The sequence below is a fragment of the Mesoplodon densirostris genome, chromosome 2 (assembly GCF_025265405.1).
Source record: "Mesoplodon densirostris isolate mMesDen1 chromosome 2, mMesDen1 primary haplotype, whole genome shotgun sequence".
In the NCBI taxonomy this organism is placed as follows: Eukaryota; Metazoa; Chordata; class Mammalia; order Artiodactyla; family Ziphiidae; genus Mesoplodon; species Mesoplodon densirostris.
In genome coordinates, this window is record NC_082662.1 from 15,550,896 (window position 1) to 15,575,988 (window position 25,093).

The window sequence follows — 25,093 nt, forward strand, 5'->3', positions numbered from 1 at the left end:
AATGTTATGTCCTTGACTTGTATCCAAGTGTATCAAGAGAGAAATCTCTTGTGAAATTTGCTGTCAATCTTATCGTAGGTAAGTCCCCTGAAGATACTACCCATTAGGCAACAAAATGGACCCTTAATGTAAGAGCTTTCATGCGGGGAAATTTTTCATTTCCTGAAAAATGGCGGGTTTTTTCTTCAGTCACTGTGATTTTCGAACTGTTCTCATTTTATTTTCACTCTGGCTTTTGGGAAGCTTTCAGCCAAAAATAAGATCTTCACTTAACAACCATGTAGGACTCTGTGATGCAGATTTTATGTCCTTGGCTTGATTTTACTATTGTACCTTTATTTTCCCCTGGCCTCGATTTTCCTTCTTTTTATTCTACTTACTATGCGTTTTTTATACACCACCTTCAATTCCTCATGGAATAAGGCGGCGTAAAACAACGGATACATCACCAGAAGTCTCCAGGGCCTTGGTCAACGTGAGCAGCACATCCTAGTGCTTTACTTCCCTTCTCCCCCCGCCACACTCGCACAAGCCTAAACCCAGACCTCACATTACCCATTGGAGTGTTGCTTCGAGGGGAGGAGGGCAATGTCACATGTCTCCGCTTGTTCCTCGGCCTTAGGACTCGAATTAGAGCTTGTTTACAAGAGAAGCTCACAGCAGGATCCTGAGGTTGAAAGGAAACCATCATTCTTAGGTTTTAATATTATTCATGAAACTCTCTATAAAACACTTTCCTTTCTTGGACAATCACATGCATGTGGAAGATCTGCCTGCTCTCACCTGCAACCTGCTGAATCAGGTCAGCAGTTAAGTCCATTTCCCCGACCTGGCATATAGAAGCCCCATATGCTACATTCTTGTATCTTAGTTCCTAGTAATAGACTGGCAGGTCATTTGGCCCTGAAGTCCCTTTGGCTGTCTACAAATTGGTTTTGGCTTTTCATCAGATGATCAGGCTCACTTAGCTCTGTGCTAAAATCAGTACTTCCAACACTAGCTTCTGTGCCAGAGTCACTGGAAATAGATGTTGATGATGTTCGTTCAGGTACTCATTTAATTAATACTTACTTAGCATTAACTATGAAGCAACCATCAGCATATTCCCTGGGGACTCAGCACTGAATAAAACAAACCAAGTCCATTCCCTTTTCAAACCTTTCTTTCCATGCATGGAATGAGTAAGATGTTAAAGGTTTTACTGATATGCAAAATTCTTAATTCCCATTATACCCTCCTTTAAGTCTGTTTTATTTCATTAATTAGCAAACTTACAAAAAAATTTTTTTCCAGACATTCTCAGATAAGGATTATCTGGGGTTATAATGATACGTACAGGGCACAATAGCATCTGCATGTATATCTTGGATGCTGTATTAATACAGTCCAGCTCACAGGTACAGTAGCCATGGATAATGTCTACCAGAGCATTAACGGTAGCTTCAATATGAGTTAGGCCTAAAGGGGAGAAACAGATGGTGAAAAACCTTCTAACTACTTGACAGTCAAAGACAAAAGTACAAATTCTTATGCCCACGTAAAGGTCAAGCTAACAAGAAAATGACAAGCACACACAGAAAAACAAACAAACAAAACACACATGTAGAATGTAGGCTGGAGGCATTGTTTGTGATTTGTTTTATTAATAGTCTCCTAAATCTCCCAGACTGTCTCCAAAAGCCTTTCCAAATATCCTGCACCACAGAAATAAATAGGTATCTACTCTCTATGGATATCAAGAGACAGGGCAGAGAAATGTGAAGAGCTGAGCAGAGTCTAAATGTTCCCTACTATCTCCAAACCTTAGGTGATAAAGATGACCCTAACAGGCCTTTTGGGTTTACTGCCCAAGCAATGTCCAAACACAAATGAGTAACAGGGGTCCTTCTACTTTTCTAGATTGCTATTCAGAACCTTATTACTCTCCCACCTAAAAACCTTAGACAGTGTGAAAAGTCAGATACCAAAGGCAGCAGTGGCTTAGAAATAAAATAATTCTCTAGTATGATGTTTTTGGGTTTTGTTTTAAATAAATAAATTTATGTGTTTATTTATTTGTTTGTTTATAGCTGCACTGGGTCCTCGTTGCTGCGTGCAGGCTTTCTCTAGTTGTGGCGAGTGGGCTTCTCATTGCGGTGGCTTCTCTTGTCGCGAAGCATGCTCTCTAGGAGTGCGGGCTTCAGTAGTTGTGGCACACGGGCTCAGTAGTTGTGGCCTGCAGGCTCTAGAGCGCAGGCTCAGTAGTTGTGGTGCACGGGCTTAGTTGCTCCGTGGCATCTGGGATCTTCCTGGACCAGGGATCAAACCCGTGTCCCCTGCACTGGCAGGCGGATTCTTAACTACTGCGCCACCAGGGTAATCCCCTCAAAGACTTTTTTTGAAACAATTATAAACACCACTAAGGGCACACGCACGCACACACTTCTTTATGTGAAGTATTCAATCCGACATGAGAGATACAAGAAAGTCCCACTTCTCTGCTACACTGCTAAATTCCTCTATCAGGAACATTGATCTCACAGGCTTCTGTTTCCTAAATATTCACTAAATATCCACTCTGGAAGAGATGGATGATGAAGGCTAAAGGTGAAGAGTTCAATCTGTTCCAAGAAACAACTTACATCAGGCTTCACTATCAAGTATCCCTTTTAACATGATACCTGGCAGGCAGGCAGGTGCCAAGAAGGCATTCTTGGGTTTGGATGCATGGAGTTTCCAGAAGTGGTTCACCAGCTGGGTGATGAAACTACAGCAGTCTCCCTCCAACTGCTTCTGAGGTTCTCTTCCCTCATCTGCTCCTTCTAAGCAGGAGAAAAAAAAATTATTAACGACGGTCAATCTCAGATGGAATTGAATTTGCTTTAAGGTTAACTCAGGTCGAGGAAGCTTGCCTGGGGAGGGAGTTTCAAGTGGGGCCCCAGTCAATATGCCAACTATCCCTAGACTCCAGCAGGCACATCTAGGAAGAAAACAGTCTGGGAAAGGAATATCACAGAAAACATTGTGTGTTAGAATTAAGTAGGAGGGGAGCATTCAGGAGCTTACAGCAGATTCAGAGATCTCAGGTGCAAGTGTTCAACTCCTAAAAGCTAGGGGAACATGTGCAATTTTCTAGAATGATTCGTGAATTATAGTATTAGAGGAGGAACAGGATGATGACAGCATATGGAAATATGTAAATAACAGAACTGTAAAGGCATCAATAAGCTCTATGGGATGAAAGCAAAGCAGGTTTGGTACCCAGCCAATGTGAGGAGAGAGGAGGAAATAGAATCAAGCACTGAGAAAGGCTACAGATATTAATAAAATACTGGCAAAAGTACAGCACAAAAGCAAAAGACATGATCCTATTACTTTAAAGCAACCAGGGCACAAGCTTAACTTTACCCTGAAGATCTTAAAGAGGTAGTAAATTCAGAGACAGATTATATCTGATGTCCAGAGCACTAAATAAACTCAAGAGTAATCCAAGGGGGAAGCACTGGAAACAGTATTTACTTAGAATGATACAATTCTAATGTCAAAAGTCCTTCAACATATAAAGACAAGAGGTAAAATTCCTGTCTCAGAGCATGAAGTCAGTCAGAAGCCAGTGAGAACAAGAAGATGAGAGAGTAAAGAAGGTGGTGTAGCAAGCAGATTTCAGGACCACGGCCATACAGGCCAAGTTCACCTGTTTCCATCTGGGGCAGCTTTGACTCCGTAAAGTGGACAAGGTTGTTAGGGCGCATGATGGCAATGGAGCGAGCTGTGACCACCAGCCTCTGGAAGACCTCGGGGTCCAAATCCTTGCCTTCTTTGCTGGATGTGTTGAGACACTGCACAGCTTTGCTCAGCAAGGCCTGATCCTACAACAAAAGAATCACAGAGGATGAACCAAAAGCAAGGAAGGCCTGGGTACTAAAGCACAGAGGAGAGGGGAACTGACAGATCATCAGGATGGCTACCTCCTCTCAAGAGAACAGGTTAATTACCGTTGACTACCTGGAACAAATCTTCAAAGCAGCCCAACACAGAGCAACTTCTTCATATAATAAAACGTTAAAGACGCTTAAAAAAATAAAATCAAAAGCCATGAAATCAGTACCAAAGTATGATAGGAAAACTAGAAATACCAGCCGATTCTCCAGAGCTACAACATCCCAGATCTCCTCCCTATGGAAGTCATTTATTCGCAGGCTCACACCAAAGCTATGTTTCCAAAAGCACCTTTCCTTGACAGGTTCAGCAGGTTAGCTCGCACTTCTCAGCTCTCTGGGTCGGAGGCACCACGGCATCCGGGCTGGCGGCTTCGTCCTCACGGATCTGAACTGTCGACAGTCTCTCCCATTTTTAGAAACTGGCCTAACTTACTGCCTTCAGTCGCTACTTACTTTTATAGGTGAGACCCGCTCTCCCCAGATTTCCCCCGCAGTCTCTCCAACAACCACTTACCAAATTCATCACAAGCAAGTACACCTCACTGAGGGCTGTGGCACAGCTGCAGGAGTGGAGACACCAGCAGCCCTGACCCCTGAGTGACTTCCCGCCCCACTCCTTCAGTGAGAAGCCACCCCTACTCAAGCATCCCTCTCCTCCCTTCCTTAAATCTTCCTGATCCTATTAGAGTAACAGAACAAAATGAATGCAAACCAGTGGCCCATTACTGGCTGGTCCTCATTTTGAGTGGTATTTATTAATTTCTCAGGAGAAACTTTAGGATGTGTGGGTCTAATCTCAACGCTCTCCTCTCCCCACCTTACTTTGCTACGCCTCTGCTTTACATCCAAAAAACCAACTTGCCTGATTCCCTGTCAGTACCACAACTTACGCCTTGACAGAAGGCACCCCTGATTACCTTGTGGCTGTGATAGGCTGAGCGGCTGGTGTGCAGGCTGGCCAGAAGGCTCTTGGACTGCTGCTGGACACTGGCAGGTGCTGGCAGGGACAGCAGCAGAGTGGCCAGCTCCTGAGCTGCATTCTTGTTTCTCTCCTGATGCAGAAGACAGCAGGATTGTCACTAACCCCACCAAATCCATGCAGGATAAACTGCCCACACGCTGCCCCCGACGCCTTCCTCCCTTCTCGGCCAACAGGACTAGGTTAAGCTCCATGGACCGCAAGGAGCAAAACAAAGAATTTCAGAAATAACAATCCTCCCACAATACAGGTAAAGAGAGTCCAAGGTCATGACTCCCAGAACAATGTTCTTTAATCAGAACACTAATTATTCATCCTATTCTACAAAACACTCTCACTATGGGTCCCCCAAAAGTAGGACATAAGGCCTTAAGCTGAAGACTCCTCTGGATCATCTTTACAAATCAAGATTATGCTATAAATGTTCTTTAGCTGCAAGGCTTCGAGGCCTCTGATGACTCCACTGACTTCCTGCCTCTTCAGAAAGCTCCCATGTGCTTTAAAAAAGTACCTTGGGGCTTCCCTCGTGGCGCAGTGGTTGAGAGTCTGCCTGCTGATGCAGGGGACATGGGTTCGTGCCCCGGTCCAGGAAGATCCCAAATGCCGCGGAGCGGCTGGGCCCGTGAGCCATGGCCGCTGAGCCTGCGCGTCCGGAGCCTGTGCTCCGCAACGGGAGAGGCCACAGCAGTGAGAGGCCCGTGTACCACAAAAAAAAAAAAAAAAAAGTAACTTGCCTTCTCAATGATTGGGCCAACAGCAAAGCAGCTTTCCAGGGCTTCTAAAGAACTCACAACCAGCCTAGGGAGACAGAAAAGCTGGTGTGAGTACAACAACCCTTCTCTCTGCCTGGTGCTTTAGCCTGCACAGACTACAGTCGTGAGGACCTTGGGGACAGCTAATGAATGCCAAACACAAAATCAAAGCACAATAAGACCTGCCACAGGCACCATGCATATCGTTTCCTTGTGTTACTGGCCAGAAGAAACCTGGCTCCTGCTCGGAGATCAACCTGAGGCCGTGTTCATAATCCATAACTCAAAGACAGGGCTTTTCTTCCTCAAAGAGGATAAATGTGCTTCCTCCTGCTGCCTGTGGCAGGGAGCCCTGAGAAGGGCTTAACAGTCTTGATGCAATGGGACCCGAAGCTCAGGTGCCCCATAGATCAGTAGGCAGAGGGGACACACAAAGAGAAAGGTTAAAACCATCTTCTTATACTGGGAGAGCTGGGGTTATATTTTACTTACACCTCCAAGAAAATGCACAAAGGCACTTCGTATGAGTTCCCCAAGTACGGGGAAGAGAACAAACTGTATTTTCAGGTGCATGCCAATTGCCAACGTTCAAAGGGTACTATAAAGCACCTTTAGGAAACTGGGCAATTTTCCCTAAGGGAAGGATAGGAAACCCAACCACTGAAGGGTACCAAGTGACACGCTCCCAAGGGCTCACTCCTGTGGGTTTAATGCAGCACAGTGAAAAGACCAACATCCTGAGGGCTAAAGCTCTGGACAGAGAGGGCAAAGTGTGGAGAAGGCAGCTGGAGAGAAAAAGGTCAAGGGGCAGAGGAAGGCAGTAAAGAGCCAGGAAAGAGAGACCTGGGACATAAAACCACGGTGGACAGAACAAGCTCTCTGGTGGCTTTTCAGACAGTAGAACTTTTCCACTGTCCCGGCGCCCCCTCCCCGCTTCTCATCCACTGTAGAGAGGGAGCAGAGAGGGATGGGGTAAGGAAGGGGAAGCTAAGCGTCTGAAGCGGCCGACACCAAGCACGCACGTACAACCCTCCGCATTCTCCACTTTGACACGGGACAGCTCTGCAGCCATGCAACGACCAGAACAGAAAGAAGCAGGAGGACTTTTCCACAGAAGCGGAATCAACGCAAAGCCACGCCATCGGTTACACCGCTCTCTGACACACACTCGCTCGTGCAGAGAAAAGAAAGAGGGCATACTAACCGGTCCAGCTTGGTTAGGGACTCAGTTTCAGAACTTGGGGGAGAAGCAAAAGAAAAAAAAGGAAAAAAATGTGAAGCTCAGAGAAACCTGGAAATACATCCTAAGCAAACAATATAAGAATAGGGTGGGGGGAGGAAGAAAGAGAGAGAAAAGGGGTTGGGTGGGGAGGCTGCTGGCAGGAGGCCGTGATTCCAAGCCAGGCTATTCCTACGACTTACAATGTAAGAACTGAACGTCTTACATCCCGCATCTGCCACGGCAAACCAGCAGCTCCCTAGCGCAAAGAAGCCAAGCGCAATGCTTAAGAAGGCTACTGGGAGAAGCCTCAGGAGGCTCTGAACGCTGCTACAAGATGCCTGGGACAGCCTCTTGCCAGCAGTGTTATTACCACATGAAGTAGCTGCTGCAGAGGAAGATGAGAAGACGATGAAATCGGAATGAAAGGGAAGATTTGTCCCTGTATCTCCAGCAAGACTAGATCCTAATCTATAATACTGGCTTAAGCATCTTCTGGTCAGCAGCCTCTGGCTACTCCAAAGGGTACCCGAGCTTATTAAGAGAAGGGTCCAGGCAGAGCCCTGGGAGTCAGATGGCTCTGAGCTGCCTCCAGGCCTTGTCGGCACACTAAGGAGACACTGAGTGAAATCCTGAAAAACTCACAGGCCAGACTTGGGACACTTAGAGCCTCACTCTCTCAAGACACAGGTTCTGCTGGGAGAGTGAGAACCGAAGTCAGCCCCTGCCAGTGCTGGTACCTCTCCAGGACAGTTCCGCTCGTGGTGGTAGGGGCAGCTGAGTCACTGTCTCCAGTGCCATTGCTCTGGCTCAGGTTTGAAGGACAGATGTTGCTGACGGAGGCAGAAGGGAATTCTTCCGGGGGCTCATCAGGCCAGCCAAACTGCTCCTTAGTCTTGCCATAGACTTTTACAGCATCGATCATGGTGACACCTGCTGGATCCACTGAGGCCCCAACTGCAGTAAGCAAGAGCAAGCTTTTAGGAAGCACATTCTCTGAAGGGTTACCACCACCACCTACAAAGCAAAGACCAGACTAGTTTGGACAAAGTACCAAGCCTCATCGATTTCACAGGCATAGAGGAACTTTATCTCCTGAGACTACAGTAGCACTTTCTTCTTGTATAGATGCTGACTACATGTAGAAACAGTTCCATGAACCAAAAGTCTCCTGCTCAGAACAAGAGTCCCCAAACACCGGTGTAGGGATCCTCTGGTGCTATCAGGGTACCGTATCTCCCAACTCCACCCCCAGGGATCTCTAAACACTCCTTTTGTTCAAAGCACAGATCATCATCATGAATGAATACCAACAGCAACTGTTTCCGGAAGGAAAAGTATCAGACAGGTGGCCAGTAAATGGTAGGGTAAGTTGCCCACCTTATGAAAGGCTCAGGGATGTGTACTCTGAGGGTTTAAAGGCATTGCTAAACATCTCTCAGTGACATGTGCCCTGAGGCCTGCATCTGCGCCTTAAGAAAGCCTTGCAATTTCACATGCTAATCTTGCTGCCTAAACACCCAGGCAGCCCCATCAGCAAGGCTGCCCAACCCTACAGAAGGTGAGGGAGTGAGCCCTGAAGCAGAGTTTTATCCAGTCTTTACCCCTCCCATTCTCGAGTATAACCCTTTCCTGTAATCTTGTTTCCTTTATATCTCAAACGAAGCTCAAAGTTTCATGATGGCAGAGACCACAGAGCTATCAGTAAAGCAGAGGGTTCCTAGAATACTGGAAAGCCACAGAGAAGTGGCCACCCAGTCAGAATTCATAATGAGAAGGATACAGTCTATGCCAGGGGCTGGGGACTCACTGAAGAGATTCAGCTTCTTATCGGCCTGCAGGGCTTCTTCTCTGGTGAAGGGGAAGTCAAACCAGCGTGAGCGACTCAGATTAAGCTGCATGGTTCTGCCAAAGATCTCAATATATGATGGGGCCCGTTCAATTGCCTGGGTCCCAATCTGGATCCGCATGCCTGTCATCACCATAGTGCTGTTGTTGTTACTGATCTCAATGGTGAAGCCACCAGGCTGGAGGGAGAAGAGGCACACATCCCACAATTATTGCAAGTTCTTAAGGGCAAACTTTCGATCCTTCCTGTGACAGTGACACAACGTATGATCCTACAAAAGACCTTTATCATTTTTAACTCCTCAGCACTGACTTCTTTTCCTCCAAGGATGGGAAAACAGAAGCAGGGGGTAGACTCTTCAGTTTCAGGCTTCTTTCTCCCCAGCATTAACCACCTCCTGCTGTCCTGTGGACAGTAACCCTACTGAAAACATGGGAATAGGAGCCCTTTGGCATGGAAGTGAGAATATTCATTAATTCTAGGGACCATGAAACTAGAATCAAGGGTTAATGACTGTGAGTCTTGCATTCTAAGAGTAGGTGTGTCCTCAAACCTTCTAAATGTGTCCTCGAGTCCTTCTACCCAGCGAATGAACCCAGCACGGTGCAGTCAGTCCTCACCTTGGTGTTGGCCACATACATGCCAGTGGAATTCAGCCGGTGCTTTATCTGTTGTGCGTTGTAGACCTGCAGGAGGTCATTACCACCAAACTCCACATCTGTCAGCTGCTGGTTGTGTTCAAAGAAGTCAATGGGGAAGGTCACTTGGCTAGACGTGCGAGTTGCTGTGGAGAAGAGCATCAGATTGCCACGGAGCAACATCAGCGCGATCGCTACCACCTCTGTGCTCCTAAGCTCACGCGTACGCTCCCTAATCTTTCTAGGCCAACTCGGCATTATAAGCTTTGCATCAGTATGAGGCCTACACGTGGTCAGCTGTCCAACAGTCATCATCCCCAGCCACAACACAACCTAGCGGGGCGAAGAAATCTGATGTCAGTACTGGGTACACTTAGTAACAACAAGCTCTCTCAGAGCTGGTTTATTGAAAATAAACAAAGGAAACTATTTCTTTATAGGAGGATAAGCTGCATGATTATCTCAAACATAGACTCTAGAACAAATTCGAGATAGTGGGGTGAATCCTGTAAAGATCTTTGCTCAGCCCGAGTCACTCACTCCTAAACTTAAGCTTTCACTCCCTGAAGAGTCCTCCTCCATCACTCAGGAGCAAAGACTTCCAGCTCAGACACCTATGATGGCTTCTACACCAGTCGGCGAGAATGAACCAGCCAAAGGATCTACTCCTCAATCAGTTCCATCCTGCACACCACATCACGGAAGCCATTTTTTTTAAACCCAGAGAAAACCATCTCAAACCAGGTCCAAGAGAGAATTCTTTCCTGGGCACCTAGGAACTGCTGCCTGACGTGGACAGCCAACAGGTGCACAGAACGTTGAGTGGCCTCAGGAACCTTGACTCGGCTTCTGAGAAACTAGCTAGCACAGTCTCTTCCTTTATGAGCCGCACAAGCAGGACAGTCCCCGTCGCTTCATGGCTATCTACAACGGTCTACTCTAAGTCCCCGACCCCTACCAGTCTTCTAAGGAGGGGCCTTACTGATGGTAGCTGCTTTGCGCTTTCGAACGGGCTTCATTATGCTGATGACACTGCTGGGCTGCAGGGAGGGCTGAAGCCAGTAGGAGGTGTTCTCCACGTTGGCCATGTAGATGCGCAGGCTGCCATCCTCACACAGCAAGATCATCGTTGTCCGCTGCTGCTCATTGCAGGCTGTGTGCCTGATGGCGACCATGTCCTGGATCTAGGAGGAGGGGACAGAGGAGTGGTGGTTCCCGCACCTATAGACCAGAACCTACAGAAAGAGGCAGAGAAGCAACTGGATTCATGGCCAACTGAGGGGGTGCTGAGGCTGCCAAAGAAAAGGCGTCTAGGAGAAAATTCTTCTATAGGCCTCCGTTGAAAGAGCTGGCAAAGTGACATGACATACAAATATAAAAAGAGAGCAGGTTCACAGTCTATTCAAGTGATGGGAGAACGGGGCACTGACCTTTGCTTTGGCAGGAAGAGTCTTAATCTCCTGGATGAGGAAAGTGTCTGGTTTCACCATCACTACCAGGGGCACTCCTGTAGTTTGCTGGACACAACACACCAAGCCAGGGTGGTTCATCACCTCAGACCACTGGCAAAGGGCAGGAGACGTCTTACTGCCACCATTGGAACTACAGACGACAAAAGTGGCCACAGTTAGGGTGTCAATCACCATCTAACAGTTCTTTTCTTGACCTAAAGGCCATCCTCACGAACCACTGGACTCTCAGAGCAATATACCCACCCAAGGACTCAAATTACCCACGAGTCTCAGTCTCATTCCAAGCCACATAAATACTCTCATACACCCCAATGTGCCCCCCCAGCAGGAGTCCTGGTTTAGGATCTCAGTCAGCTGTTGGGTTCCACTGTCTGAGGGAAGAGGTGGCCCTATGTGCGTAAGGCTGTCAACTGCATAGGGCCACGGAGCTGCCAAAGGCTGATGACCCGTTGTCCTCTTAAGAATTTCCAAGCACATCAAGCTACGTATGAATGGTATCCATTTTATTTCATCTCAAACCGGGTAATTCACAAAATACAGGCCAGAGAGAAAGTGCTTTTCAGTGGCAGATAATAAAGAGGGGAAGAGACCCTAAAACTTTGCTGCCTCCTCCTTGAATAAAACACTCACTACCTCACACACCCCTGTCACCTAGAAGTCTGATGGCAGCCTCCACCTCCCCAAGCTCCAAGCTCGCTCCATCTGCTGACACCATGTTCTATTTACTGATCAACCCCCCAGGAGGGAAACTTAAAGGGTATCTTAGCAGCACTAGTGTCTAGGAGAAACTTACATTCTCTTCTCAAAACTCAGTAATCAAATTAAAATCACATTTGCTACCCTGACCCTAGCTTTTCCTTCTGAGTGACAGTGGCTCCCCAAACTACCTGTTACAGCTTGGGGTCTCCACGGTGGGAGACAAACCATGCAGGCCACCCAACCTACCAACACTGGACACCGCTTGATTTAAAGACACCAAGCAGGGAAGGGCGAGCCCTTGCGAGGGGCGGAGCTCTCCTGCTGCACATGGGCGCTGCGGAAGTGCACCTTTAAGTGCTCATCCCCACCTCTTGATGTTGATGGAGAAGAGTTGCAACACCTCCAGCGTCGTCCTACTGATGGTGGCTGCAAACGACCTGCCCTGACAGTAGCTGAAGAACAGCATCTGCAACACGTGCGAGTAGTAGACAGACACACCGCCACCTGCCACCTGGCTGTTACTGTCCTGTCACAACAGAGACACAACATCCGCATTAACTTCTCATGCTGCCTGGGGCACCAGCTTCTGCTCTGGCTGGTCATTCATTTTACACCATGATTATGGGGTCTCATTCTTGAAGTATGAGATCCCCGCAGGAAACCTTAAAAATACCAAGAGAATAAAGGAACTTCAAGTTTAGTCCTAAAGGACTAAAGTTTTTGCTATTAGATAAAAGTTAGAAGAAAAAAGAGAAACGAACAACAGAAGCCGTGCTAGGCTAATTAAACCTGGCATAGAAGGGAACAGTGCCATGTGCTCTAACCTTCAGGTCCTCGTGGTTTATTTCCAGCACATTAGTAACATAGAAGGGTCCCTGCTGGGCACTGCTGGCCTCTTCCATGAGCTGGGTATAGATGTACCCAGCCGAAGACATTATAACAATGATGTTCTTTCCCTCTTCATTGAAGAGGAAGGTAACATCTCTTATCTTTGAGCTGGGCAGGAGAAAGTAGAAGGTTGGACTCAAGGCATCAACGGACAGGTCATAAATCTGCAGAATGGAAGGAAGAAAGATCAAATAAGGGAGATCCATTTCAGTCCCATGCCCAAACTATCCTGCTGAACCCACAGAGCTGCAATCAGTGAGGAATGAGCACTCAATCTCCACTCAGCAAGCACCTGTAAGTGCTAGTCAATGAGCACAAGATGATAAAGTATCTTTTCACTGCCTCTCAGGAATGAGCAGAGGAGAGATACACATCAACAAATTCTATGCCAAGTACAGTAATTAACAGCTGTGAACTGGACACAGGGGGTGTTGAACCAGAATCAATTTTCTGCTACCTGCACACAGATAGCTCCTGCTCAACAACATAACAAAAGGCAACAAAATGTTAGAATTTTTCATTTTTAAATTCTAAGAGACGTTAGCACATATAATGGAGATCAGGCATTTTGGATTTAAAAGCAAAACCATTCTAGGATGAGATCATCAAAGGGCTGTAACGATACCTTGACAAAATCTGCAGTGACGATCGCTAGCTCAGTCTGTGAACCAGGTAACCACACGGCTTTGATGATGAAGTTCCCTGTTGCCAACTGGGGGTGCAAAACCAAATGATCCGACACAGAGCCTGAGCTACTGAAGGTCAGCACATGGCAGTCCTGGACATGGTTGAAGGAAGAGAATGGTTAAAAACTGATTTGGAAACTAGCCTAATTAATTTCAGAGTTCTAATGCTGCCTTTTCTTCCCTAACATTCCCTGCCTCCAGACAGTACTCAGACTGTCTAGTAACATGTTTAAGTGTCAAGAACACACAAAGATTATTTCCAATACAAAAGAAATCTGGAAGATCTGGAAGAAATTCAGAGATTTCTTTTGTGTTCCCAATGGCTTTTAAGTTCTGATCTCAACAATGAATAAGAGAAAATGGTGCTGAAAACAGGGGAGAGAAGGTGACTGGGGTCCATATTAACAGAACCAAACCTGGATCAGGATTGTTACCTTCAGCCCACAAACAGCAAGGTAGTCCTCCTTGCACGGATTCCCCGTGAGGCTGAGCACAGTAAAGGGGACTGGGGCAGAAGCCAGGCGGGTCAGAGTCAGCTTCCTTTTGCTGGAATCTGCTTGCTTCAGGAGAGCTGAGAGCTGCAGGACAGTGATCTGCAAAGGAATAATTACTAATTTATTCTTAACCCACATCCTCTCAGAGAACACAGAGCAATAAAAAAAAAAAGTTCCTTCACTAGAGCTACTGATTTGGAGGCTTTTTTTGTGGGCAAGTCTCTTAGGAAACTCCAAGACCAGTATCAGTCATACATCCCCTGGTTAAAAGAATGGAATGCCTTTCATTTCCTCCTTCTAGAGATGACAAAAGAAACCACCTTCTCTTCGTATAATCAGTTCACGAACTATTTAAACAATTCCCATATACTACTGTCCCTTCTCATGTTCTCTGAGAATGTTTTTGAAAAGATTTTAGAGCTATTTTAACCTCTAGTTTGTTTTTCACTTAAGGTGTGACTAAAACTTTACTGATAATGAAGAAGTCAGAATATAGAAAAGTGTAAGTTAGGATACTCTCCTCCAACCTCTCCTGGTTCTATAAAACACGATAAACTTCCCTGCGCCCTTAGAGGGCTGGGAGGGCAGGAAAGAACTAACTAAGGATCACTGAGCCTTCCTATGAAGACTCTTCTCTCCCCACTTGTGTCCTCACAGTGGCCAAAATGGGAAAGACTGGGAGCCACGGTGTCCTAGGAAACCATCAGTCGCTGCCTTCGCCTAGGGGTTCCCACAATAGAGTGGGAATTAACTATTTAGACTCTCTGTTCTAGTCACACTGGTCCTAAGTCTAATAAAGTAACTCAGGGTTCAAGTAGAAAAGTTTCTTGAGCTCTGTCCCTGAAGCTTTGCTGGAACCCAACAGACTTTTTCCCTGAGGGCCAATCTGAGTGTAGTCATCTATTTGTTTTGCTCAGCACCTAAGACAAACATGACCTCAAGTGAAAGGGAAGGAAGTGGAGGACCCACCTTGCCTTTCTCATGGCTGACAGCCAAATGCTGGCGGCGCCCATGAGGGGAGGAGAGCACACACATAGCCACCCTCCTGAGCACATGGGCGCTGATTAGCTGTCGAATAGTCTGGCCCTGGTCTCCGCTGTAATTCATCCGAACATTCTCAAAGGCACCTTCCTGGGAACCTAATGTGGGAACCTGGCAAAGAGGGAAGCAGAGAGAGAAGGCAGTAATAAGGCAAAAAAGATCAAGTGGATTCATACACATGCTATTCATGTGACTGAGACACTGCACAATTTAGTTATTCAAAAGCAATGGGACTGGGCTTCCCTGGTGGCGCAGTGGTTAAGAATCTGCCTGCCATGCAGGGGACACGGGTTTGAGCCCTGGTCCGGGAAGATCCCACATGCCTCGGAGCAACTAGGTCCATGCGCCACAACTACTGAGCCTGCACTCTAGACTCCACGAGCCACAACTACTAAAGCCCGCACGCCACAACCACTGAAGCCCGTGCGCCTAGAGCCCGAGCTCTGCAACAAGAGAAGCCACTGCGATGAGAAGCCCGCGCACCACAACGAAGAGTAGTCCCCGCTCGCCGCAACTAGAGAAAGCCCGAGCACAGGAACGAAGACACAACGCAGCCAAAAATTAATTAATTAATTAAAGCAATAGATTCCAATCTCTAATCCATAGACAGCTAGGTAAATTCATCAAAATTATTGTCAGTCCAATAAGAACAATGCAGTGAATGCTGCATAAAGCTAAACTAATACAAAGTATTCACTTTTAAAAAATGTTAAAACGCCTGTTTTTTTTTTTTTTTTTTGGCTGCGCCAAATGGCTTGCAGGATCTTAGTTCCCTGCCCAGGGATTGAACCCAGGCCACAATAGTGAAAGCGCCAAGTCCTAACCACTGGGCCACCAGGGAATTCCCAACTGTGACTGATTTTTAATAAAATACCAGAATATATGTGTGTGTATTACCAAGTGATTATGTTTCCCTTAAAAGCAGTCACCTTGTGAGATCTATTTGTGTACCTCACTCATTTTCACACTTCCCTTCCGGAAATGCTGACACTTTACTTTCTACTACTTTACACAGCTGCTGAAGACTCCAGGCAGACCACGCCAGGTGTCCTTCAGTCAGTGCTAAGCAGCAGGTGTAAAGTGGATAATGACTTACAATTTACAACCCAAGTCATAGGAGGAATTAAAAGGAAGACTACCTAAAGGTAAACTTTGGCTATAAGCCAAAGAGGACAAGCATTATTTTTGTAAACAAGGTGAACCTTAGGGGAAAAGATACAATAAGGAGGTCTTCTATTTTACATACAGAAGAAATTTCTAACTATTATAATTTCCCCCAAATGTCGTTCCTCACATCCAGGGGTCCACATATTTATGTGAACTAAAAAGGAGACTTACTCACTGGGTTTGTCCGAATGACCTCTGGATTCCCTTCTCTGGAAGACACACCTCACATGCTGATTTTCACACTGGATGTCACGGTATCTTAAATTCTAAGTTCTGAATGGCCAGGGGTTGACTGTTCTAAGGATACTCCTCAGAGTATCTAGCACACTTTGGCATCTCAGTCAATGTGCTGGTTCCCACCTGCACATAACTCCCAGACCCGGACACACTCACCATCAGCTGGTCTGTCATCTCAACCACCTTGTCCACTGTGTGCAGCTCCCGGAGGGCCTGCTGGGCCCGGCTGCTGCTCCCCACAGCTGAAGCCTGCTGAAAGTTGGTCTGAATGGCATCCATGAGGAAATTGAGCATGTCTAACACGAGAGGAGCGAAGGAGAAATTGGCCTGAGAAAAATCCAAATACACAAGTGAAAAAAAAAAAGAGAAAAATAATGGGTCATACTCATCACCACAATCTTGCTAGTAACTACCTACAGAATCCAGAACCCACTTTCCTCACTTCAGTTTGATATTCTAGCCCTCATCTCACTCTCTCCAATAACACTGGATTTGATTCCAGTCAATACGCTATTGTGCTACTAACCTAGAGCAATCTTCCTAAACCAGGGATCCCATGTCGATATCCTACTGCTTGAACGCACCCACCATGTGTAATTAGTTAACTTCTCCCCAATGCATCTAGAATGCCACTAGTTATGTACCATCCTTAGGAAAACTGAGAAAATAATCGCTCAAATCATCTTCTGTATTCTGTGCTTCAGATGAGGAAGCCTGACCAAGAAAGTGTGCTCTAGAGTGTTACACAACTAAAATTTACCCTCCCACAAATTTCCCAAACACTCCTCAGTCATAAATTCTTCCTTATGAAGTAGTGACTAACAACACACACTATTCATATTCCACTGTGGAAATCAGCAAATTTAGAGAGAGGAGGAAACAACCCCATGCCCACTAGTGGGGTCGTAAGGAGAGCCTGGTGCACTGATCGCTCGTGGCCCAGCTGGCGAGGCTCCGTGCTCTGGCCCCCGTGCTGGACGCCGCCAGAGCCCACCTGGTTCTGCAGCTCCTCCCGGCAGCCCTCCACTGTGCGGCACAGGCTGCTCTTCTTGGGCTTCTCTTCATCAGCAACCTTTCCGTCACTGATGGTGACTTTGGCCTTGTCAGCCGGGGAGGTGCTGGTGTGGCGCACGAGACTCTCTGAAACTCTGGGTTCACTCTGAAATGCTGACTCCTTCATGGTGGAGCTCATGCCGCTGCTGGGAGTTCGCTTCACTAGAGCCTAGGGACAGAAAACGTCAGAGGCCCCAAGTCTTGCCACGAGCATAGATGAAATACTGCCTAAGATGCTGAAGGAAAATCTGACCCAAAGGAGACACTGGCTAACCATTTAAAGATTATCCAAAAGCCTGAATTCTGATCTTCACTGTATTCACCTAATGTCTGGTACTTTACCCACTTAGAGCAATAGGTCTTGAAATTGTGGAGGGGGTCTTTGAAAAAACTGCAAGATCTCTAAGGACACTGCAAGTTCTAATATTCTAAGTGAAGTGCATAGGCCATGACTATATAGCTAATCAATGACAACCAGAACTTAGTCCTTGACCCAGGCCACCATGAAGGTGACATGGGAATTGCCCAGTCTGGCTTAAGCATTTGTGTCACCAACAAGTCACCCTTTATAGCCAAGAGAATGCTCCAATCTCTCACCAGACAGCTGCCATCTTCCTTGGCTCCACAGTCACAGAAGAAGGATCCATACTTGGCATAGGAAATCTCATGATCCTTGTGGCACACCTTGGCACATACTGTGCACACACCCACCCCATCAACCATTTTGCAGGTGTGACAGTGGTACCTACGAAGAATGAGAACCAGCCAATGAGCCCAGAAGTCCCAACAATCAAGGCCCAGCAAACCCTCACCTGAAACGAAAAACTACTCTTACCAATGCTGGTTCATGAATTCTTTCTGAGTGATGGTAAAAGTGCACAATTTATTGCAAAGAGAATCTTCATCCTTCAAAGATAATAAATAGTTTTAATCAGAAATACATCCTTGGGGCCTCCCTGGTGGTGCAGTGGTTGAGAGTCCGCCTGCCGATGCAGGGGACACGGGTTTGTGCCCCGGTCCGGGAAGATCCTACATGCCGCGGAGTGGCTGGGCCCATGAGCCATGGCCGCTGAGCCTGTGCGTCCAGAGCCTGTGCTCCGCAACAGGAGAGGCCATGACAGTGAGAGGCCCGCGTATCGCAAAAAACAAAACAAAACAAAACAAAACACACCCTACGGAGAGTAAACCACTGACGCATAAATGACCAGTAGAAACCTACTCCAATTGAAGATAGCTTGCAGGCTATAAATATGCTGCAATTTCAGGTGAGACCTTAAGGTTTTGTGGCTAAGAAAAAAATAAATCTTATGCTTTCTCTACAAGGGAGCTCACACCATCCCCATAAGAACTCATCTTTGAAACTCCATTTTGGATGCAAAAACCAAGGAACTGTAGGACAAGTGCCTCTAGATGGAGGAAGGCATGTGCTTATTAAACGGTCCTTCCCCTAGGAGATTAGAGCCCTACAGCTTGCTCTGCAGGCCTGGAAAATCAGTCTGGCATTAGTCATGTAAGCTGTGAGAAAGCAGCAAGGGCTGGGAAGAGTTCTGAAGCTCACAGGGGCTAGAAGGGAGGGCCAAAGGATTGTTAGTGTGAGCTCTGCAAGTGCCAATCAGCCATGACCGTGGTGGTTACTTTACTTACTGAATCCTCAGCCTGGGAGTCTTCCTCTTCCACTGCCAGCTCCTCCACCCAGTCTGAGTCCACTTCAATGGCCCGCTCTTCCCCATCCACTGACAGGTGACTTGGGCCTTGACCATTACTCTGGCTCAGGGCATTGGTGACATCAGCCAAGTAAGACATAATATGGCAGGTGCACTCCAGGACTATCACATGCTGTAAGAGAAGACCACCACACCATGGAAACTTCAGTTCTCCATATTCGATTATTATGTAAACTGTGTTTTCTCAAGCTTTTTCCAATAAAGCTCAATATCAAAGGAATAGTATAAAAGCAGAGAAGAAAAACAACAGGTTTTAATTATCTATTTCCTCAGCTCTTAGCACTATGACTACATGTAGTTGGTCAATAAACTGTACTTAATCAGTATGATTCATTTTTTCTTAAGCACAAAGACAACTCTTTAAAAATTTTTATAAAATGAAGTACAATGGAAATCAAGAAAAAAAAAGTTAAAATGGAGACAAAAATCATTCAAGAAAAAAATAGATTGATACAAAGAACAGACTGGTGGTGCCAGAGGCAGGGGGTAGGAGGGTGGGCGAAATGGGTGATGGGGGTCAAAAGGTACAAACTTCCAGTTATAAAATAAATAAGTCATGGGGATGTAATGTCAAACATAGTGACTAGAGTTAATAAATACTATTGTATGCATATCTGAAAGTTATGAAGAGAGTAGGTCTTAACAGTCCTCATTGCAAGGAAAAACAAATTTTGTTAACTACGTATGGTGATGGATATTAACTAGACTTACTGTGATCATTCTGCAATAAAAACAAATATCAAATCATTATGTTGTACACCTGAAACTAATATAATATTCTATGTCAATTACACCTCAAGAAAAAAGAAATAAGGCTACGTTAAAAGTATGAATAAGCTCTCATTGGCTTTTTTCCTGCTGTTACCATTTTTGTAACCATTAGTGAAAGATGTTTAAATTACTGGGTTTTTAATTAATGAAGGAGGGGAGGAATAGCTTCAGAGATCAAGGGAAAATTTTTCCAGCAAATCACTACAGATAGTTCGTGCTTGCCTAAAGAAACCCAAAAGTCTGGCATCAAAGCCTCAGATTTCTAAGGTCCTTCACTCTGCACTCTTTAACAGTTCAGTGTGGAAAGGATAAAGATCAGCAAGAAAGCAGGGAGAGATGAATGGTGCTGTGGTGGGTCAGAGGCCAGTTATCTGCTCTTAGCCAGTATGTCAGCATCATGGGTTGGGTGGGGGGAGAAAATGCCTGAATGCAAGATTTCTGCCAGTTTCCACCCTTTTCCTCAGCACAGTGACCTGAACCTTCAGGTAAAGTAAACAATTCTAGCATCTGGACTGGAGCTGAGGAGGCAGACCGTAACTCCGTATAACACTCAGAGCACACAGTTCCAATGCAGGAGCAGGGGACAATTTCCCAGAGATGCCAATACCTAAAAATAGCAGGAATTCACCGTTTTAAGAAGGACTCTGTTGGATGTCTGTTTACCAAAATCTTTCCTTCCTATCACTTCTTGCCACCGAGAAGAGGCCTAAGGGCATGCAGTTAGCAATTACACACTTCTAGGCCTTTGAGATTATAGGCCTTGTCCTCTGTAGGCTAGCCAGGGACAGAAACCAACAGGAAGGAGACTTCCACCTGGCCACTCCCCGACTGCTGCCACTCCTCACTTGTCTTACCTTTCCGTGCATTACATTGGCATTCAGTTTTTCAACCACATTCTTCTGTGACAGGTATTTCTTGCTGTCCCAAAGAAAAAAAAAAGAGGGGGGGGGACACAAAATTATCTAAGGAATCAAAGAAAGGAAGCATCTTCACATATCTCGCATCCATTTGTGGACACTGAACAAAAGGCATTCTTAGAAAATTATGTGGGTAATCAGAGGTTGGGGGCTCTGTTCCTATCAGTGGCAGGTGGTACACTTTCCCCAAGACTTCTCCCAGGAATAATGAACAGAAAATCCTACTAATAAAATAATGAAGATTAAATCTAAACTGAACAGTTACTGGCTACTCCCTCAATCCCCAATAAAAAGGTAGAGATTCAAATTTCTTTTATACTCACTCTGAGCTACAGAAAATAGCCTGTAATTAATTATCCCCCTTTTCTCTAAGAGCAATGTTGTAACATACAGATGCGTTCCTCCAATTTCACCCTCTTACCATCTACTCAGCCAGTCCACAGCAGCATTATGAAGCTGAAGATGGCCAGCACCTTGACCTGCACTGGCCAGGGTAGCCATCACAACCATGAGTTCAGGGAAACCAGTCCCATCACCGTTGGCCAGCATCTCTGTTGCCATGGGGATCAGGGTGCCCAACAGCACAGCACACACACCTTCCCCGACTTGGCTGATAGAGAAGAAATAGCAAGTTGGTAAACAATCAACAGGAATCTGACTGTACACTTCTAAATTTATAAGAGTAATTACGGAGTTTAAATTTAAACATTAAATGCATGACTATACACACTAAGCCCTGTTGTGGACTTGGGCTACTAGAGCACAAAACATTCATCCCCGTTACAAATGACATGCCAAGTCACTGCAAAAGTTTTTCCATGGGAAAAATCAAGGAGAGCCACTAGATTCCCTGAGTCTATTGAGAGGGAGCTATGGAATCACTGAAAATGCTCACGACTGATTCCTGAAAGAAAGACAGCGGCAGTGATCTCACCTTATCTCTGGGGCCGATAGAACATGTGAAATAAATGCAGGTGCCCTACCTGTTTTCCCGAACAATGTACGTGGTCAACAACTGTAGCAGCTGCCTGTTCTCCTGGATCACATCCAGCTGATCGGAATCTTTGGGGGGCGATGCAGTCATGCGGGTGAGCCAGGCCTGGAGACGCACAGGCTCCACGCAAGCCAGCTGTGCCAGGGAACCACAGAGATGCAGAAGGCTCGGGTTAGGGCTCTTCTCAGCTGGAGACAGACCGAGAGGCGAAGGTCAGTGAAGGAAGGCAGGGGGAAAGGAAGGAAGGCGCAGACTGTGAGCAAGGAAAGGGGGAAAGGCTCCCAGGAAGTTTTTGACTTCCTTCTGAAGTATCTCTGAGGGATTCTCTCCACATGTTAGCATTTTCATGCCATAGTTATACTTGGGCAGCAGATAGGCACAGTCATTAGCTGGACGTCAAAGTTCCCTTAACAAGATTACTAAAAGCTGTCACTCACTCAGCTGGAAGAGTTTGGTGAAGAATTTCAAAACTCGGTTACAGAATTTAGCAGAGAGGTTCTCATTGGCTGTTGCCATCATGATCTGCACAAGTTCTCCACTGAAAGGCAGGAGGGTAAAAATGGAAGAATCACATTAAGCTTCACATAAAAGGCATCCATTTCTATTTCTTCACAATCTCATCCCTCTAGGGGAACTGGTCATTTGTGAGTCAACAATGCCAGGTGTTCATGAAATCAACCCCCTCCACCAATAACCTCAAGGAGCCAGCAGTTAACTGAAGTCCTCCCAGAGGTACAAACACCTAAGCAGGCTTTTGTATTCCCTGAGAAAGAACACCCAAGTCAACATAGACAGGTCCCTACTTCCAGGAGATACTCAAAAATGTTCACTGAGGAGAACAAAACATAGCTCACCTGTCAGAGAAAAAGTCCTCCATAGCTTTACGAGCCTGGCTGCTTTCCAGTTGCTTTTCCAAATATTGGAGACATTCCTCTAAGATGGATTCATCCAGTCCACTGAAAATCCAAAAGAAAAATTAACTACCAGAAACAAGGCTGTTTCAATGTCCTCCTAATCCTGACCTTTAAAAATCCAAAGTCTGTTTACGGCTACACCTTTTGAGGGCAATATTCAATTTTGTTTTGTCAAAGCTTAGCATAAACCCTGGCATACAGGTGCTCAATAAATTTTTGAGGAATCAAACTGAAATAAAATTTAAAAATTCCTAAAATCTGAGATAACTGATGTAGTCGATGGCTAAGAGTTCCAAGAATCACTGCTGTTATTTCAAACTGTTAGAAAGAGGAAGGAAGGGAGGGAAAGACTGAAGGGGGGAGGGGGGACGAAAGAGAAGTGGGGAGGGAGAGAAAAAGAAAAGGCAGCCCCTGATGAAAACCCGGATTCCTCAACAACAAAAAGGCAGGAAATTCCAATACCTGGAACCCTTTATTTGTACAGTTCTCAGTGGGATAAAACTGTTAACTTATTCACCTGTTCTGTAAGACTCTCCTACATCAACATGGCCTACACTATCAAGGTCAAACAATGCTATGAGACCACCTAATTCCACAGGACATGTCCTATCTCAGAAGCATGGCTACAAAAATATTAGAAATTTTATCATGCTCCTTTGTACACTTCATCACATCTAGTACAGCATGTTTTATTCCTAAGAATTAAGCACAAGATTCCAAGTAACATTTCATGCGTGTCCACAAGAACACAAAATGCACACAAGTATAGAACTTTCTGTTAAAAAGCACAATCATAATCTAATCATTAACAACATAAAGAAGCCAGTGTTGGTACGTTGCATTGATGGTAGCAGGAGGTCACAGGAACCGGAGGCTCCTCCCCAATCAGGCTCACCTATTGGGATCTGCATGATTAGCCAGAATGTTGTAACAGCCAGTGATTAGTTTCTCATAAACGCGAGCCAAGAACTCATCAGACTCTGCAGGGCCCAGGATGCGCTCCAGAGAGTTGCTACTGATCTCAGCGACACTCTCAGTGCTCGACTCCAGGAGAAGGGGAAGCAGGGTCCGAATGACCTGTGGTGGGTTCATCTCATCGGACCAACTTCAGCAAAGAAAACAGAACCAAATTCGTGAATATACTCCTCTCAAAAGCTGCGAGGGGAGGAGAGGGCAATCTACTCGTTTACTGAGAGAAGGGCTTTTTTCCTTTGATGGTTGTTTTTTACATAGGTATAATCATGCAACTTCATGGTCTCCTTTCTCATTATTATATCAGAAGCTAAAATCACTTCCATATGAAAAGTCCACTTATTAAGATGTTAAATTAATACTATAAGATGTATTTTATAATATTTAGAAAAGAAAATTAACTGAAACCTAAACTAGTAACCCTCCCAGACAACCTTTCTAGAAGAATTCCCAGGAATCTGGATCACTTTTTTTTTTTTTTTTGCGGTACATGGGCCTCTCACTGTTGTGGCCTCTCCCGTTGCGGAGCACAGGCTCCGGACATGCAGGCTCAGCGGCCATGGCTCACGGGCCCAGCCGCTCCACGGCATGTGGGATCTTCCCAGACCGGGGCACGAACCCGTGTCCCCTGCATCGGCAGGCAGACTCTCAACCACTGCGCCACCAGGGAAGCCCTGGATCACTTTTAAGGCAATGAGATATAGGACTTTACCCGTGACCTATGTACAGGAAAACAAAATAGTCCCTCCACTGGTCTGCCCTTAGTCTCCACGATGGCAGCATCTAACTTCCGCAATGAATCTGGAGAAGCGTGACTTCAAATACATCACTGTCACCTTGAAACTTAAACCCAGAGGACCTCCAAATCACAATATGGTTGAAAACCAGCATGCCTTTTCTGGAACACACTACACAGAAGGAGGGGGGGGGGGACTCGGCTGCCCTTCACATCAAAGCCAAAAATCATTCTAGGTAAACGTTCATACTCGAAGGCAACAGGCTCTCTCTGCTATAGAAGCAGGCAAAAAAAGTATTATTACGCAGTTATTAAAACTCTCATTGTCTTCCCTTAGCTGTGACAGAATACAGGAGTAGAGAGCACTTAGGGCTACGTAAAAGGTACTCACACTATAAGATCTCCGGTCAACCTGACCAGTGAGAGGAGGGTGTGCTTCAGGGAAGCAGCCAGGGGCAGACTCTGGCCACAAAGAGTCCCCAGGTGAGCGGCCTGCACGGCACTGATGTAACTCTCAGAAGGGATGGTGTCATTGGCAAAGGCATTGCGCTGAAAGGAGGCAAAGCAGACATCAACGGATAGACCATCTATCTCCCAGGACCAAATTCTTACGTGAGAAAAAAGAAACCATGATGACATAACCAAAGACCCCACTGAGATTCACAGACGGTGACTCTATTCAGTATACACTCTTATTCATCCTGGGAAGGAAAGTGGGGTGGAGTAAAGGAAACGGTTAACAAATTCTAGTTAGCACAAAGTCGAGCTAAAATTTAAAAGTTAAAGTTAAGCTAAAATTTAGTTAGTACATAGTTAAGATACCCAATACCACTTTTCAAATAATTAGAATATATTATATTTAACATTAAAACTATGTTTGTTTGCCTCTAGTAACTGAGAAAGATCTGGATTTTACAATGCATCTGGGTCCGCATTACAAATATCTTAATTACCCTTGCATGATAGCTCTG

At 45.8% G+C, this 25,093-nt stretch overlaps 1 protein-coding gene across 5 annotated transcripts in view; it reads right to left on the reverse strand.

Moving 5' to 3' along the window:
* Window positions 1–25,093, reverse strand: part of UBR4 (ubiquitin protein ligase E3 component n-recognin 4) — a 130,317-nt gene that overhangs the window by 67,531 nt on the left and 37,693 nt on the right. For 4 of the 5 annotated variants that reach the window (XM_060089053.1, XM_060089056.1, XM_060089054.1 and 1 more), the window contains exons 28-55: window positions 24,514–24,671; window positions 23,310–23,519; window positions 22,355–22,456; window positions 21,938–22,038; window positions 21,490–21,688; window positions 20,928–21,116; window positions 20,444–20,507; window positions 18,739–18,930; window positions 17,930–18,000; window positions 17,692–17,839; window positions 17,036–17,263; window positions 16,198–16,368; window positions 14,566–14,748; window positions 13,537–13,695; window positions 13,042–13,194; window positions 12,353–12,580; window positions 11,897–12,054; window positions 10,788–10,959; window positions 10,340–10,541; window positions 9,340–9,503; window positions 8,681–8,897; window positions 7,611–7,887; window positions 5,634–5,697; window positions 4,838–4,972; window positions 3,674–3,848; window positions 2,661–2,801; window positions 1,337–1,458; window positions 556–667 (exon numbers count right to left, since the gene is read on the reverse strand). In XM_060089053.1, the coding sequence (XP_059945036.1) occupies window positions 556–667; window positions 1,337–1,458; window positions 2,661–2,801; window positions 3,674–3,848; window positions 4,838–4,972; window positions 5,634–5,697; window positions 7,611–7,887; window positions 8,681–8,897; window positions 9,340–9,503; window positions 10,340–10,541; window positions 10,788–10,959; window positions 11,897–12,054; window positions 12,353–12,580; window positions 13,042–13,194; window positions 13,537–13,695; window positions 14,566–14,748; window positions 16,198–16,368; window positions 17,036–17,263; window positions 17,692–17,839; window positions 17,930–18,000; window positions 18,739–18,930; window positions 20,444–20,507; window positions 20,928–21,116; window positions 21,490–21,688; window positions 21,938–22,038; window positions 22,355–22,456; window positions 23,310–23,519; window positions 24,514–24,671 (4,495 nt within the window). The remainder of the gene's footprint in view (window positions 1–555; window positions 668–1,336; window positions 1,459–2,660; window positions 2,802–3,673; window positions 3,849–4,837; window positions 4,973–5,633; window positions 5,698–7,610; window positions 7,888–8,680; window positions 8,898–9,339; window positions 9,504–10,339; window positions 10,542–10,787; window positions 10,960–11,896; window positions 12,055–12,352; window positions 12,581–13,041; window positions 13,195–13,536; window positions 13,696–14,565; window positions 14,749–16,197; window positions 16,369–17,035; window positions 17,264–17,691; window positions 17,840–17,929; window positions 18,001–18,738; window positions 18,931–20,443; window positions 20,508–20,927; window positions 21,117–21,489; window positions 21,689–21,937; window positions 22,039–22,354; window positions 22,457–23,309; window positions 23,520–24,513; window positions 24,672–25,093) is intronic. The other variant, XM_060089055.1, reaches the window with a different exon arrangement.